Source organism: Spodoptera frugiperda, chromosome 24 (assembly GCF_023101765.2).
Source record: "Spodoptera frugiperda isolate SF20-4 chromosome 24, AGI-APGP_CSIRO_Sfru_2.0, whole genome shotgun sequence".
NCBI classification, from domain to species: Eukaryota; Metazoa; Arthropoda; class Insecta; order Lepidoptera; family Noctuidae; genus Spodoptera; species Spodoptera frugiperda.
This window is the reverse complement of record NC_064235.1, coordinates 597,017-613,840: the sequence shown is the minus strand read 5'-3', so window position 1 is coordinate 613,840 and position 16,824 is coordinate 597,017. Positions and strand designations below refer to the sequence as shown.

General features: G+C 45.0%; 2 protein-coding genes and 1 long non-coding RNA gene across 4 annotated transcripts in view; all 3 read left to right on the top strand.

Moving 5' to 3' along the window:
• The first annotated feature begins 188 nt into the window (after window positions 1-188).
• Window positions 189-1,208, top strand: LOC126912279 (uncharacterized). Its single transcript, XR_007706902.1, has 2 exons — window positions 189-851; window positions 989-1,208. It is a non-coding gene; the product is annotated as an uncharacterized LOC126912279 (long non-coding RNA).
• Window positions 1,209-2,644: 1,436 nt separating this feature from the next.
• Window positions 2,645-8,302, top strand: LOC118278856 (collagen alpha-1(I) chain-like). 2 transcript variants are annotated; one of them, XM_035598256.2, is made up of 2 exons: window positions 2,645-2,951; window positions 4,365-5,900. In XM_035598256.2, the coding sequence occupies exons 1-2, from the start codon at window positions 2,843-2,845 to the stop codon at window positions 5,786-5,788; spliced, it is 1,533 nt and encodes a 510-aa protein (XP_035454149.2). In that variant the 5' UTR covers window positions 2,645-2,842; the 3' UTR covers window positions 5,789-5,900. The 2 variants fall into 2 exon arrangements, with proteins under 2 accessions (XP_035454149.2, XP_035454148.2); XM_035598255.2 differs by lacking the exon at window positions 4,365-5,900 and adding an exon at window positions 5,979-8,302 and having other exon boundaries at window positions 2,648-2,951.
• Window positions 8,303-10,599: 2,297 nt separating this feature from the next.
• Window positions 10,600-16,824, top strand: part of LOC118278570 (transcription elongation regulator 1) — a 59,362-nt gene continuing 53,137 nt past the window's right edge. Inside the window, exons 1-4 of the mRNA XM_050703354.1 lie at window positions 10,600-10,937; window positions 13,985-14,342; window positions 15,132-15,282; window positions 16,215-16,433. Of these exons, the coding sequence (XP_050559311.1) occupies window positions 10,747-10,937; window positions 13,985-14,342; window positions 15,132-15,282; window positions 16,215-16,433 (919 nt within the window). The 5' untranslated portion in view covers window positions 10,600-10,746. The remainder of the gene's footprint in view (window positions 10,938-13,984; window positions 14,343-15,131; window positions 15,283-16,214; window positions 16,434-16,824) is intronic.

The following is a 16,824-nucleotide window of genomic DNA, read 5'->3' as shown; positions in this document are numbered from 1 at the left end:
TATAATATCCAACAGCAAGTACCAATGTGACTTTTTCCGAGTTATATGTACTTTTTTAGGGTCAATTTATATTAGCGCAGAGTCGAAGCGCATACAAGCGTCAAATTCTTTACAACCAAAGCGAATACGCGCGCATTCGCTACAATACGCGCGATAGTCCATCGCGATCAACACCGATGCAGGCCAATTTCCAACTGATGGCGCGTGGGTTCGCTAGTGGGCGCATGGATACGCGCGAATGCGCGCACACCAATCTGCATCGTTCGCGCGCAGACGCGCAAAGATCTAAGAATGCGCGCGCCTTTTTAAAATCTCAGAAGTAATGTGTGCGTTACGCTGTGGAGTTAAGGTTGAATTTGTTATGTTCAGTTTTAAAAAGACGCTTCGATGCGCTTCGACTCTGCGCTAGTATAAATTGACCCTAAGATTATTTAGACACCACTGACAAACGGTGAAGGAAAACATCGTGAGGAAACCTGGGTTTATAATTTCTGATTATAAGTTTGAAATCGCCAACCCGCATTGAACAAGCGCACTAGGATTTTCTCCTGTGTCGTGAGTGTGTTTACAAACATACAAGTTCACATGCACATGATAATAAAAATATGTTTTGAATTATATGGCAATAAACTCACCCCCTATTACATGGGACTCATAAAATAAGTGGCGAAAAGTGGGTGTTACACCTCTGTCTACCCCTTCAGGGGTGAAAAGTTACCATCTACAACGAAATATGTATTATGGCAACACTCGATTTCAGTATTTAAGGAAAGTGTTGCCAGTCAAAAAAATATTATTTTAATTTTAAATGTAATATGAGAATATTAGATTGAATTTTTATTATAACGTTCGTGATACATACTAAATTAATTATTATGTTATCGGCTTACTCACTTAACTGTTTGATGAGGAACTCGACTAGTTTCAAGCCATGCTAGAGGCTCATATTCACTAGTTGAGTTCCTCTTCAAACAGTTACGTGAGTAAGCCGATAACATAATAATTAATGAGAATATTAGTTTAAATTGTTAATTTATAGTGCAAGCCAAAATATTAGGTTCAATTCACGGGTAAGACAAAGTATTATTGAGTTTCAAAATTCTATGTAGTACCTATGTAGATTTATGTATGTAAAATGTAAAGCCTACCTACTCCTTTAAGATAAACGGTGTGATGTTATTACATAATACACATTAATAAATAAAATATTGCATTTTGTTTGTATTTTATCTCCAATATATTGTTTTATAGTTAGTACCTATTTTTTATGGTATAAGCCGGTAAACAAGCAGACTGATCACCTAATGGTAAGCAATCGCCGCCGCACATGGATACTTAAAACACCGGAGATGTTACAAGTGCGTTGCCGGTCTTTTGGGGGTTAGGAATTTATGGGTTGTTGGGGAATCGGGGATTAGGAAAATTGGGAGGGGGGTAATTGGGCCTCCGGTAACCTCACTCACACAACGCTGTGGTTGTTTCACGTCGGTTTTCTGCTCGGCCGTGGTATCACTCCGGTCGAGCCGGCCCAGCAGTGCCGAAGCATGGCTCTCCCACACATAGTTTCTAAAGTCAAATCAATGTTTTGTTAGTTAGTCCATAGACTTATGAAGTCACTATAACATTCTTAAGTTTTTGATAAAAATTGAGGGGGGGGGCCAAAGTGTTAAATTAACAGAAAAGCATTCAAATATATGGTGGGCCAAAGAACAAGCAATGCCCGTCTTCGCCTGGCTCTATTCTTACTTTATAGTGAGGTGTCTCGACTAATCTTACTACGGCTTTTCTGTAAGATGGAGACTGCCTCGTTGGTCGAGTGGTCGTAAGTGCGACTGCCGGCCAGAGGTCTCGGGTTCGATTCCCGAGTCGGGCAAAGTATTGCTGGGCTTCTTTCGGTTTTTCCAAAAAAATCTCAGTAAGTAATAGCACGGAGTCTGGAATTATGTCCAGTATATGGCAATAGACTCACCGCCTATTACATAGGACTTATAACACAAATGGTGAAAAGTGGGTGTACATTGTATAGCGGCATTACATGCATGTCGTAATGAGCACCTCTGCCTACCCCTTCGGGGGTAAAAGGCGTGACGTTGCGTTGCTTGTTGTCTTGACAAATCTTACTATAGCTTTTCTGTAAGAGCTACTTCCTCCATCTTACAGAAAAACTTCTTGTTTAAAAACCACTTTAAATTATGCACTCAAGCAAACTAGCACTTTGTGGAAAGCGTCCACAGGTCCGCATCGCACGCATCTGACGGATCGCATCAAACGGATAAATTTTTCAGACTGCGTCCACTGTATCGGCAGCGTTCGGATTGCCGACGCGAGTATCAGCAATCAGATTGCCGATACCACTTCGATAGGCATTCCGTATGACGTCATCAGTACGCATCGCATGTAGGTAATGCCGATGAGCGGTCCCTACGATGCGGATCAGTGGACGCAATTGTATGAGTTTCTATACAAGACAAACTAAAATCCGTTGCACGCGATGCGTCCGATGCGGGCCTGTGGACGCTTACTTTTAAACGGAGGCCCATAAGTTAATTTTAGAAAGAAATTCCACCAAAAAGTTCGTCACTTGAACAACACTATGTTCAAAGAAACTAAAAAGCTTCGAGAAGCCATAAAAAGAATTAGAAAAAGAATATTATTGAAAAAATTCGAACGTCGAATTGATCAGTCACAGCTTTTGTTCTGACACGACAAGATAGGTCACGCTCCTACCATGGCCAAAATTTTTAAGTAGCAGTAACCCTTTTTTGTAAAATTTACAAGTAAAATACCGTCTAGTATAAGCAAAATTTTGTAGCACAATAAAAGACGAATTTTATCGTGAACAATGGCTCTAGTTTTTAGGAAGGCGGTCTTACCAAAAAATGTTTCGTTGCTAAAATGCTTAAAGGGGAGACCTTTAGCCACTGCGGCGAAAAAAAATCCTGCAGCATTATGTAAGTATCATATTATTGAATAAACTATGTTTGCAAGTGTGTAGTCGGCTCGATTGTGTGTGTGTCATCGCCCATCACTAGTAGCTGAGTATATCGAGCGGAAAGTACAAATTAGCAAATATTTGGTTTGTAGAAGTAGTTGTCATGTCATCCACGGCAGGTAAGTGGTAGAATAGAGTAGTTAGAGCGGCCCCTACGTGGCCAAACGCCGACCCTTTACGAAGTCATGAATAGTTTTGACTAAACAAATAACAATCGCGCGCGACATGTCCAAGTTTGACGTTTGACGGCTGTCAGGCACTAGCTCGCCGCTGGTGAGGTTCTGTTATTTTGAAGAACGGTGGTCGCCGTCACAGGACCGTCCAGGCTTATAATACTCGGCGTGAGCCCTTCGTTCTTCCCAATAGCATGAGCCACACCCAGCGGCTTTCTCACCGAGTATTATATGCGTGGATGTCCTTTGCAGTGCACCGAGGCGTGAAACAGGCGTTCGCGCTCACAATGCACGGCCGCACCTCGCTACTTTGTTGCGGGGACCACATCGTCACACCATGGAGATGTTTCGCTTGCAAAAAAGATGATGGCAAAAAGAAGGGTGGCTGCCCGGTCTGTGGCGGCTGCGCGTGCCCATGCCCGCCGTGCGGCCCGTGCCCGCCGTGCGGCCCGTGTGGACCTTGCGGACCTTGCGGGCCTTGTGGACCCTGTCGTTGCCCCTGCCCATGCGGACCTTGTGGTCCATGCGGCCCGTGCGGGCCCTGCGGACCGTGTGGCCCATGCGGTCCATGTAACTGCCCCTGCCCATGCGGACCTTGTGGTCCATGCGGTCCATGTGGTCCGTGCGGTCCGTGCGGTCCCTGTGGCCCCTGTGGTCCATGCGGCCCCTGTGGTCCTTGCGGCCCATGTGGGCCCCCATGCGGACCATGCCCCACCTGCCCTTGTCCATGTGGGCCCTGTGGCCCGTGTTGCCCATGTCCTCGCCCTAAAGTGCCTCCTAAGAAATGCGAGGCGGCCCAAATTTGTGCCAAGTGTTCAGGGCCGATCGGATCAAAATCTGAGTGCGACAAGAAAGAAAAAAATAATGATCCAAAGCGGATGCCAGCGTACGGCAAACAGTCTCCTTGTTAATTTACTTTGATGAAATATTTTATTTAAAAATCGTTTTGAATAAGCACATTGTTTAACATTTTTATTTTATATTTTTGTATTAAAACACTTTTAATGTTTTAATAAATATTTCTCTAATTCAAAATCTTAGTTTGATTTGCTCACGCCCGCACGGATTATTCCAAGCCCTGTAGGTGCTCCGAGTAATCCTTGCGAGCTACTAGTCTCCGTTGGAGCGCTCTCCTTCCTGCTAACACGAGTCACTATGGGATTTTTAATGAAGGTGAATAGCATAAAATACCTTTGCAGCGGTGGCGTTCCCATGTCGAAGCACGAAGGATAAGAAAAAGACGCTGCGCACGGGAACCTTGAAGATCGAAACTATGAAGCCACTGCCGGCGATGCACGTTGAATGCGGTCGCAGCGTGAGCGCGACCTTGCGATTCTGCATGTCGTGCCCCCACCTCGCACCCGCGAGTATAGCGAGGCTCTGTGTGTCGCCAGCCTGCTGCAACCCTTGCAGAACTAGGTCCATCTGTCACGACCTGCTGTCCCCGCCCGCACGCCGCGCCGGCTCCACCCCACACCTCGTCCCTTGTCAGTACTTACACACGTCGAAGAAGACAGATTTCGCCAAATGCCCTCCTCCCCCGTGCGGCTGCCCCTGTCCGTTCCCGTGCGGCCCGTGTGGCTGCCCCAACGGCTGCAACTGCTTGCCCCCACCCTGCAACGGGCCTCCCAAGTGCATCCAGTACATGACCGGCTACTACTACTACCCTTACGGCTTTTGGTTCTGTGGACCGTACCACGTCACTGGCCAATGTACTCCCGTCGGTCCATGTGGCGCTTGTCCTTCGCCGTGTGGCCCGTGCCCTCCGCCGTGTGGCCCGTGTCCTCCGCCGTGTGGCCCTTGCCCTCCGCCTCCCCCTCCCCCTTGCCCTTGCCCACCTTTCCCCTGCCCCCCTCCTAAATGCCCGAGATGTCCCTGCCCGAAATGCTGTGCCTGCTTCAGTCCTGTTGCCGTAATGGATAGTTGCTCCAAATCATCCCAACCACCACATCTAACACACCAACCACAGCCGTTAGAGCAGTCCCCGAGCATGGCACCACAACGACCCATCCGGTCCGGCCCCCCCATGAAAATGAAGTACCCTCTCCAACAACGGGACGTGAGGTTTAATTCAACCTTACCAGTGCCGTTGGAGTCAGCAGCCACCAAGCCGCAGCCCCGAAAAAGCGGTATTTCAAAATTCTTCCCATTCAACTCTGTGGCCGCCGTGGACGCAGCGCGCCACATGCATCACACGTCGGCACTCCTGTGTCCCTTCCCCGCGGCGCAGTGCGAGCTTCCCAGGGCGAACGACATTGCTGAGCAGTTCCCCGTGTACTACACTCCCTGCCTTAAACAAGCGAAGAACAACTTCAACACCAGGCCCCGCCATTCATTCTCTAGTACCTGCCAAAAGCCTAAGAAATGTTGTCCCACTGCGCTATTCAAATCGTATTCAGATAATTACGAGAAGCGCAATGAGATCCGGAGCCCCATCTGTCACAGGCGGTCGAGGAAATTGAACTACGACGTATGCCCACTACTCGAAAGCCCTAGAGTACTGGTTTCTCCAGAGGAACGCGACCGACCCACTGTGTACCCCGGGGCGTTCCAATATGCCAACGTTCCTAACTTTAAGCGGCCGTTCCCGTACATGAAAACAGGCTTCAGACCCTGCGACTGATAAGTCTGTGGAAGAACAAAAGCTGATGAGCTCCGCTAGACATGGATTGAAATACCAATACCTAATAACACTTTGTAAGCCAGATCCGTATAATAAACCATGTCTTACCAAACTGCTGTTTCATTTCCGAGCGCCCTCTAGACACGTACGTTAGCTAGGTCCATGATTACAGTCAGCATCATCCTTTCAGCGAATCTCTCGTCGATGAAGAGCACGATGGAGCGACTATATATGATTCGAGATGTACCAGTGGCGACTATATCAGGGCTGCCCACAACGCACGCTGCTCGTGAGAAGAGGAAGAAGCCGTCCATGATGCAGTACCGGAGCGCGTCCTGTCCCAACCTCGGCGCACGCCGGCCGCGCCATGCGCTGCCCATCCCCTGCCAGTACCTGGCGCGCGCGCAGCCCGCGGTGCTGGGGGACGAGCTGGGCGCGCACCGCGTCGTGTACAACTACGGCCGGCCCTACTTCCGGTCCGCGCCCGCGCAGGCCGAGCAGGCCGCGCTGCCGCCCGCCGACATAATGCAGCAGCTGGGCAACGTGTGCGCGGCCTGCCCGCCGCCGCCGTGCTCGTGCCCGGCGCCCTGCAACTGCGGCTGCTGTCTCCCCGCCCCCTGCAACACCCCTCCGCGCTGCGTGCAGTTTATGACAGGTTACTACTACTACCCCTATGGATTTTGGTTCTGCGGTCCGTACCACGTTACGGGTACTTGCGTGCCCGGAGGACCGGTAGGTCCGGGTGGCCCCTGTGGACCCTGCGCTCCTAACCCAGGAGGGCCGTGTGGTCCGTGTCCCCCCTGCTGCTGTGTACTCGACCCCAGCGCAATACTTTCTCCGACCATGTTTAGCGATAGCAACCCGACGTGTGACATCCTCAGCGAGCTGTCGGCTGTAGATTACACTAAGATCAACTTACCGTCATCAATGAGTTGTTTGGCATTGGGCTGCCTACCTATGTATGCGCCATGCAAGCCATGCCAGCCATGCCAGCCGGGCCAGCCATGCCAGCCAAGTGGGCCTCTATCATTCCCGATGGCGTGCGGCGCGTGCCCCGGTTGTGGCCCGTGCGGCCCGTGTGCCCCTGTTTGTGGCGGCACCGGCCCGTGTGGTCCTTGTGGCCCCAATGGTCCATTTGGGCCGTGCGGTCCTTGCTTTCCTGGCGTAGGTTGCTCTAATAGCGGCTTTGGTGGATGCGGCGCCTGCAGTACCTGTTGTATGGGTTCAGGTTGTGGATGCTCCGGTTGCGGTCCATGTGGTCCGGTCTGTTGCGGCCCGGTCTGTTGCGGCCCATGCGGTCCATCGTGTGGCCCTTGTGGGCCCTGTGGGCCATGTGGGCCATGCGGTCCCTGTGGCCCGTGTGGACCTTGCGGTCCGTGTGGGCCGTGTGGTCCATGTGGTCCATGTGGCCCCTGTGCTTGTGGGCCAGGCTGCGGTCCCCTTTGCTCGCCATACAACCGTTGTGGCCCATGTGGTCCATGCGGCCCATGCGGACCATGTGGACCATGTGGACCGTGCGGCCCATGTGGACCATGCGGCCCGTGCGGTCCAGCTTGCTTACCGTTTGGTGCATGCTGCGGTGTTGGAAATCCACCTGCTGCTCCTCCTCCCTGCACGCCTTGGTCGGGTCCTTGCTTCGATTGCAAATGTCCACCTGTTCCTGTAATTGGGCCCGTCAGACCTGGTGGGCCAGGCGGGCCTATAGCGGCGGCGGGTAGCGTGGCCATGCCCTGCGGAGTTCCTCCCACGCCTTGCAGTGTCCCTCCCACGCCTGACACTAAGGACGCCTCCCCCGCCAAGACTACTTGTTTCTGCTCGACGCGCAACTCGCCAACTGACGCCAAACCTGGTGTACAGGGTGCGTCGACACCGAATCAAGCGATGCACAAGGCGATACCTGAGTCGCGACCTGGCGTCAACCCAAACATGATCCGCAAAGACCCGGTGACCCAGTCGAACAATTTGAACTCTCGTACTAACGCGCCGCTTATGAACAACGTGCAGATGAGCTACCTGTCCACGGCAAAAGGCTTGTCGGGGCTCCTGTGCACTAAAGACGGAGGCGCGCGCCCGAGCAAACCCCACGGCAAGCTCGAGTTACTAAATAGACCGAAGGGCTATTGCGTGAACATGTCGATTTCAGTCTACGACCAAGTTGCTATCCTACAGAAGACGAAGTCCAACGTGGCGAGAGCTTTATTACATAACTACAGTCTGAAGGAAGTGAGATGCGTGCCCACCCTAAGCAGTTACTTCTCCTGTCTGAAACCAAAGAGTTTACTCAAAGCTTCGAGTCAGATAATGCCATTGAGCTCTGATGCTGCCTTCAGTAACGGTGTAAAGAGGGCGTGGGCCCCGCTCATTAGCCGTGCAGTGAAGTAATTATCTAGTACCGTAAACTATCTTGTTTATAATGATATATTTGGCTAATATATTTCTTTGTTTTGATCCATTTGACTTCAGACTTGTATTTTTTGTTAAAATGAAAATGTAATAAAAATTGTAATAGCTATATCTATGTTTTTTTTTATTTACAGTAGTTGTATGTACCTACACGCTTCTTTACTTACGTAAACACAATAAGGATGATGACGGGGTATGAAAATTAAAAAAATATTTAGTCCGTCAGTTAGGTAATGAAACAATATTAGACACGTATTTTTTTATTTTGTTATATAAGATAACAATACTTAGATAAAACGAATCAATCAATTTACGAGTTGAAGCAAATACGTCATTTCTACGTATAAAACGTACAGTACAGTAAAATAAATAAAGGTGAAGGTGATCGAGAGGTGAATAGGAACAGAAGAGGGGTGAATAGATACTATGAAGAATTTCCCTATACCTATTCACCCCTCTTCTGACCCTATTCACCTCTCGATCCCTATTCACCCCATTGTACCTAGAAGTGATCTCTATAACACATAAAAACACATAAAAATCAATTGCTGTGTTCACCAAAACTCAAGAACGACTGGACCTATTTGTCAAGTGGAAGTCCAGAGTCCAGGGAAGGTTTAAAAGGTAAGAAAAAGTGTTCACATGTGTGGGACACCCGAAATACTAGAAGCGTTATGCGTTGCCGGCCTTTTGGGAGTTAGGAATTTTGAGAGTTGTTGGGGAATCGGGGATTGGGAAGATTGAAGAGGGAAGTAATTGGGCCTCCGGTAACCTCACTTCCACAACGCAAGTCTTGTTTCACATCGGTTTTCTGTAAGCGCTCGTGTTCAGTTCGTTCGTTTGATTCATTCCATTACCGGCCGCGTACGAATTCGCGTAGGTAATGGAATGAATCAGTCAGGGAGGGGAAAGCGAGCACGCGGCGGCGGCGCGGTGGCGGGCTTCACGCAACTCGTATATACAGTGTAACGGTGCGGCGTCGGCGCGGCGACGGCGCGGTGACGGCATCGTGTGCACGAGCTCTAAGGCTGAAGCATCACTCAGGTCGAGCCGGCCCATTCGTGGCCGTCCCACACTTAACTTGTCCACCACAGATGGGGCCCAGTAAGGCTGATGCCTAATCCGGAGCTGCGGACAACCTAGCGGGTTTACCGGGGCTCCGGCTCGAAAGGCAGGAGAAGGAACGGTGGTTTTTAGTCAGTAAGAGTCTGACACTCCCTCTCGCCTCGCCCAAGGCGAGAAAAGTCATTGGATGATTTTCCCCCATCAAAAAAAAAAAAAACACTTGTGCTCTCTTATTATTAGGTGACACTATTGTAGAGTGAAGACCAATTTGTAAAACACTGTAGCTGTCAATGTACTGTCCTATAGTTATACACCTATTCAATAAACAAGACCTAAAACTACACAAGCGCCATCTAGTGGGTTTCACTAGAGTTAGTGAGAACACATACATTTCACCAGATATCCGCCAAGACGAGCCAAGCGAAGCGCAAGGGCACTACCTACCTTTTCTTGAAGCGGTTCGTCGTATTTTTGAACCTTCATAACTTGGACGTAACTAGCGAGTCGGCCGCACGGAAAGAGTTTAAAAGATTAAATAGACTTTTAAGCTCAAGCCCATATGACGAATAGCAAAAAGTTCATGCGGTCGACTCGCTAATTACGTCCACGGTTTGCACGCCTACAAACTTGGCTCCACACTAGATCTGATTACTTTTTGACAGTGCGAGCTATACGGTCTCGTCTTGGCAACATTTAACAGGAAATGTTTTTGTGGGATGCTGTATGTCCTGCAACGAACTTATGAACAAGACGCAAAGAAAAAAGTATACAGTGCTACTATTGAGAAAGAGTAACCTATGGAGTTTCTTGCTCGTTCTTCTCCATAGGAATCTACACTTTGGAACGAGCATATAGAGCAACTAGAGGACTGACCGACAGACAGACATTTTTAATATTATTATATTTGCTTTGACGTTCAAAAGTACCTTCCTTGTCTATTTGAAATAAATACTTTGCCTTTCTTACCAACAGTACCCACTATTTTCCACGAAATTATCTTAAAAAATTTTATTCTATGAAATATCTGAAAGCTTAAAAGTTAAAATAATCGGGCATTGGCCGATATTGGCACATTTTTTTATAGTAGAACTGAAATAACAAAAATACACGTGTTAGTCGATGTTAGCCTCACGTGTAGTCATTTAATTTTGATTTCAAGAATAACGAATAATTCGTAACAAACTTCAATACGCAACTAATTATTAAACAGTTTTCAACATTTAGCTATTTATTATTCATCGCCTTGCAACTCATAACTCAACCTTCAATACAAACGTGCATTCTAAAAATACCGTAAAATCGATATCGATTCAACAACCGGTAGACTTACTTACAGCTGCGTCAAGCACTAGTAGGCAAGCCGCCGGCCGCCATCTTAGGTCGACATTGTTGATTTCCTCATCAGCGAAATGTGTCTTTACTCCAACAAATAAACTGATTATTATGAGGACTTGTTAAGTTTTTTTTGATTCTGTAGTGATTACTTTATAATGGAAGAGGAATATAATATTGAAACGCAGGACCCAGTTGTGAACGATGTGGTAAATCGTGCTAGCGAAGGAAATGAGAATTTAGTGGACGGTGCTAAAGATTTTGGTGATGTAGTGGCCTATGACGAGGGTTACGAGGACGAGGAAGGTGGCAACAGCTTCCGTGGAGGCCGAGGGCGCGGCAGCTTCAGGTAACACCATCCATTTTCTTAAAAAAAACATGTACTTGAGTACTCTATTACGTAGGTAGTATTTTGTCCAATTTCTTGTTAAATTTAATGAAATTCACAGTCTAGATGGTAAATTAATGTATAATTAACATTTATAAATGTTATTTTATAGTTTTGGCGCTTAAAATATGTGTTATTTCACGGTTTTTGTTAAAGACCTTGAGTGTATTGTGGGTGTTGGTTCTAACCCTGCTGGCGTAATTTTGGCAAAATTTAAGTAAAATAGAGCCTTCTAATGGCAAAATTATTATTAAGACAGTATATTTTAATACTAACAAACATAATAATTAGATATTATTTACTGTACTTCTGTTGATATGCTTAAAGTAACAAAATTTTATCCTAGGTGTTAACAATGCAATGCTCAATGACTATTATTGCAAAATTTATACGCTTGACAATGTAATGCAACTTGTCATCCAATTGGCATCGCTCATGCAACTTCCCGCTCATCACAACATGTGGTCGCAGCATACTATGTTTATACTTTCCGAGTATTTTTGAGTTCCACTAAATTCACTGTTACACTTAAAATTGGCTATAATTAGTTATTACCTAGTTCTTAATTATATACAACGAGTTTTATAGGAGACAGTATTTAATAATATTACCCAGTTAGTATTATTAGACTCGAAATATATGAAAAATCACACTTAATATTATAAGAGTAAAGGTTTGTTTGTCTCTTCATCAATCATGCTGAAACTGTTGAACGGATTTTGATGAAATGTGGTATACAGACAGGGTATGAGCTGATTTGGGTGATAGGATACTTTTTATCCCACGGAAACACGGGTGAAGCTAGTATATATACATGTTGCTTGTGCTTGGTATATGACAATTTTCTTATTCCTCTATTAAATGTGACTTTAAATACATAACTGGTGAATTAATATGACATAATATGCCCAACATAATGTAGCGGTTTTGCCATAGTGCTATTTTTGGCCCCTTCTACTGGTTTATTCATTACTATTTTGCATAAATAGTTTGCCCAAAGAATCATCTTATTCTTACTTAGTATATAAAGCTAAAGAGTTTGTTTGTTTGAATAATATCTGGAAATATTGGTTTGATATGAAAAAAAAAGAAAATTGTGTTGGATAGGCCTTGTATCGAGGAAGGTTATTGGCTATATAATATTACGCTAATGCCACACATAGTGGGTGAAACCACGCGATATCATGAATAAAACAAACTAATAATCAAATTAGATCATCCTTTTGTCAAATATCATTTTACATATAACCATTTGACATTTCTATCAATATTATTATACATATGTGTTTGTAAAAGCGAAATTGTAATTATATTCCTATAATATCTTGCATCTTATGAGTATATTATCATATTACCTTTAAACATTTTATTTATGTTCATTCATACAAATCTAATTTATATTAACTTTTTAATCTTTGAATAGGAACAGAGGTGCACATTACAATGTAAAAGCTACTTTTATGTTATGAGTCCCTTGTAAGTTGTAAGAGGGGCTGCAAATATAGCAAAAAAGAAATCCAGATTCCATTTTATTACTGGGAAATATTAACTCTAAATCCATTGCTTGTATGACAATATTGTAGGTAGCAGTGGACACTTTTAAAACACCACCCCTTTCCTTTTTGAGCTGGAGCCCCAGTAAACCTGCTAGATATGTGCTAGGTCTGCAGCTCTGGATCAGGCATCAGCCTTCCTGAATCCCTTCTGTGGTGGTCTGAATATTGGTTTAGTTGCAACACACATTGGAATTGTTTAACCGTAGTTCAGAGTGAGACCTATAAACGTCTTAATTACCTGTTATTCTAGTTCGCAGTAATTTCAGTACTGCTGTAGTATACAGTAGGTACCATTTCAATAATGTAGTGTTGTAATTGTTAATGAGGATTCATTTATTAATCAATTAAAAAAGTATTTTTAATTAGTAATTAGTAAGCCCTGTGCAGGCCTACCCACAAAATCAGTGGTTCTCAAGTAGTTAGTGGGCTGTGAGCCGTAGTTGTCTGCAGACTATTACTGACTATAAACCACCTGTTCCTACACCTATTTAAAGAGACCCGGTAACTTGTCTGCAGCTGTGAATTGGGCATCATCCCCACTGGGTCCCATCTTTGATATGACGAAAACTTGGTGAATTTTTCATGTGAAATAAGTTTCAATGGGAATATTACTTTTCTACAACATAAAAATGTTATTAATCAATATTATCAGATGTTTCCTAATTGGTTGGTTAGTTACATGCAATATGTTACCATGTGATAACAAAACATGCAGGTTGTAACTTTTTAATTATATTTTTTATTCTCTGATAAACCTGAACCCTTTTTATTGCGGTCTCGAACTAGCCCAAGTGTCCACCCGTCCCGGGAGACACTCCGGGCGTCATCAGGGATCGCGTGACGACCTCTGGTCACCGTAAGTGCGGGTCTGGAGATGGCGAACAAGGGTAGCTCCGTAGGTAGACCCGTGCGCACGGTGCATCGCATCGTCATTAGACCGCTGCAGATGGTTCCCAGTGGCGCTGATACCCGGAGTTACGGACTACCTAGCGGGTTACCGCGGCTCTGGGTCGAAGAGCAGCAGTATTAACGGGGTGGTTTTTAGTCAGTGGAGTGTCAGACTCTGACACTCCCTCTCGCCTCACCCAGGGCGTGAGAAGTCATTGGATGATTTTACCCCTCAATAAAAAACTTCAGTCAATTAGATAGAAAATAAAATAATAATTATAGTCTGGAGATGACCAGTCCCAATTGACGACGCCTGTTCACAAACATGACACGTACATCAGCATCGCCCAGCGTAACTATGTTGTAGGGAATTGAGGGATCCGATGCCCGTGAGAACGAGCGATCCACCACCATGACAAGATGCCATTTTCATCCGTATGCCATAGTAGTTAAGGTTTATTATAAGTTATAATCTATGCATGTTATCATTATTTAAATGTTTAGTAATGTAATTTTTGCATCTCTGTGTTGTAGGCACAATGTAACACGGTTTTATTTTGACAGAAGCAGAGGCCGTGGTCCCCCGCCTGGCTGGATGAATGGGCCCCCTATGAGGTTCAGAGGACGAGGATACGGACCAGGAGGCCCCCCGATGCGCGGACGAGGATTCTTTAGAGGCCGTGGCGGCCCACGAGGCTTTGGGCCCAACAATGGACCTAATTTTGATAATAATTGGGGCCCGATGGGGCCCCCACCGCCGGGTATGATGGGTGGGCCCCCACCTGGGATGATGGGTGGGCCCCCTCCGTTTGGGCCCCCACCTGGCATGATGCCCCCTGGTGGTCCAATGGGTCCTCCCCCAAATATGATGGGCCAGCCACCGCCGTTTGGTGGCCCGCCTGGCATGCCACCGCCAAACATGGTGAGAGTTTTATGTATTTGTTAAATTGCTGAAGCCATTAACGGACGTCTGGGATGAACTTCTAACTGAATGGCAGTGTAAATGGGAATCTTCTATCAAGGGCCGCCACCTTTATCAGTTCTTTCCATCTCCCAGTCGTGCAATCTCTATTTGTGCCTTTAGGTTTCAGTCTTTCTAAAATCAAAAGATTTATTTCTTTGAGATCCAAGACAGTTATTCATGTCCCTGGGACGCGCCGGACTTCAGTGTTCCGGTGTTTGCATGGTTGTATCTACTGTAGATCCTGGTGTACAGGAGTTGCAGCGGTTTTGGGAGGTTATGGCGGACTTGTCCCATTATAAAAAATGCTATTTAACTTAAATGAAGTACTGATAATTTTTTTATTTTCTGTTTTCTTCTGCGCGACTTGCGCATTCCCGTTTTTTCCCATTCCCGTAGGATTTTCGACAAATCCTTGGATAAAAAGGTATCCTATCTCCATCTCTCAGTTCTAAGCTGTCATCTCACCAATTTTTAGCCAAATCAATTAAGCTATTTTTGAGTAATTAACTAGCTATCCACACCAGCTTCGCATTGGTGCAATGGTGATATATTATGCATGTACATCTTTATATATATAAACCTTCCTCTTGAACCACTCTATCTATTAATAAAACCTCATCAAAATCCGTTGCGTAGTTTTAATGATTTAAGCATAGAAAAGGTCATAATATGTAGTGAAGTACCTAACACGACTTTCTTCTTTTGATATTGTACAATAATATGTAATATGTTTTTGCCAAACAACAGAACCTAGAGCTGTGGGTGGAAACGAAATCAGACGAGGGCAAGCCGTACTACTACCACGCCAGGACCCGCGAGACTACGTGGACCCGGCCGCAGGAGGGGCCCAACTGTAAAGTTATATCACAAGGTGAAATGGAGGCCATGGTCTCTTCAGGTAAGGATATGGTCGTGCACTAGCTACTGCCGCACGGTTTCACTCACTTCTCGGTGCCTATTGATCGTAGCGAGATGCTTTATAGCCTATAACCAGCCTCATAGAGACTTATGATACAAATCTCTGACTTATTTTGAGCTCCTGTTCCCCTCTTATATACATATAAGGTGTTTGCCCGTGTTACTGTTAGTTACTCCCGCGCAAATGTAGGTTTCTCAAACACAGATTTGATTGGTTATATCAAAAGACGAAAGCATATTTTATTTTATTTATTAGGGACACAAAAACAGTTACATGTTTATATTTAAAATATAACCTATTACATGATTATGTTGGTTACATTATAACTCATACCAACATCCACGGATTAACAAAAGAATACCTTAAAAAAATGGAAAGACAGTTTTGTAATTGTAAAGTATAAAGAATAATTTAATTTAGGATTGTGCTGAAAGAATTTTTGTAGTCAGTGTTTTTAAGTCAAAATTATTTATTTCAAATAGACCGAGAAGGCAGTTTTGAACGTCAAAGCAAATATTACAATCTAGAAGTAACAAAATGTTTATCTGTCTGTCAGTCCTCTAGTTGCTCTATTTGCTCGTTCCAAAGTGTAGATTCCTATGGAGAAGAACGAGCAAGAAACTCCATAGGTTACTCTTTTTCAATCAGGTTCACAATATAATTCTTGGTTACTCCAAGCTTCTTAAACACAGATTAGATTGATGATATCTAGACTTAAAAAGAGTTCTTGGGTTTTATTTCTCATTTCGTACCCAATAAATGGGATTTATTCATATATCTTATTGTCTATAACAATGGCACAATAAATATGACGCGAAGGAAGATATCTGCCTACTCCCTCAGAGGACGAAAGGCGTGGTAAAACACAAATTAATCACATTAAACATATTTTCATGTTTTTGCCAATATAGGTATGGTTTTCCCAACAGGCGGTCCAATGAACATGGCGGGGCCCCAGCAAGTGCCTATGAACGGGCCCATGGGTGGCGGGGGCCCTATGGCTGGGCCCATGGGTATGATGCCAAACGGTGTGATGCCCAATGTGATGCCGCCCGGAGTACACAATGCACCTCCTCAAGGGAACGTGCCTCCATTTATGTCGCAACCACCCCCGTGGGTAAAAGAAGGAGGTAAGTTTTATTTTTTAATTTAAAGCTAATATTTGCTCGTGGATTCGTACGTGTTAAATTCAGCAATATATAAATGTTCCATCACAGGATTAAACTTAAAATCATTTATTCAATTAGACCAGTACCCTTAGTATGAGTTTGCTTAACGTTTTAAAAATAATCGAAACGAAAGCGCGTTCGGCGCTCTGATTGGCTGGCTCGAATAAACCAACCAATCACATTTCAACGTCAAAGTCAAACAAAAAGATATTACCATTTAAAAGTAAAAGGTCAAATACTCAAACGTCACTCAATTTTAAGAACCTCTTAAACATAGTTCTGTCACTACAAATTCTTTGTAAATGACAGATATAGCACGATAGTATTCGGGCGTCAGTCTGTCCGTAACACA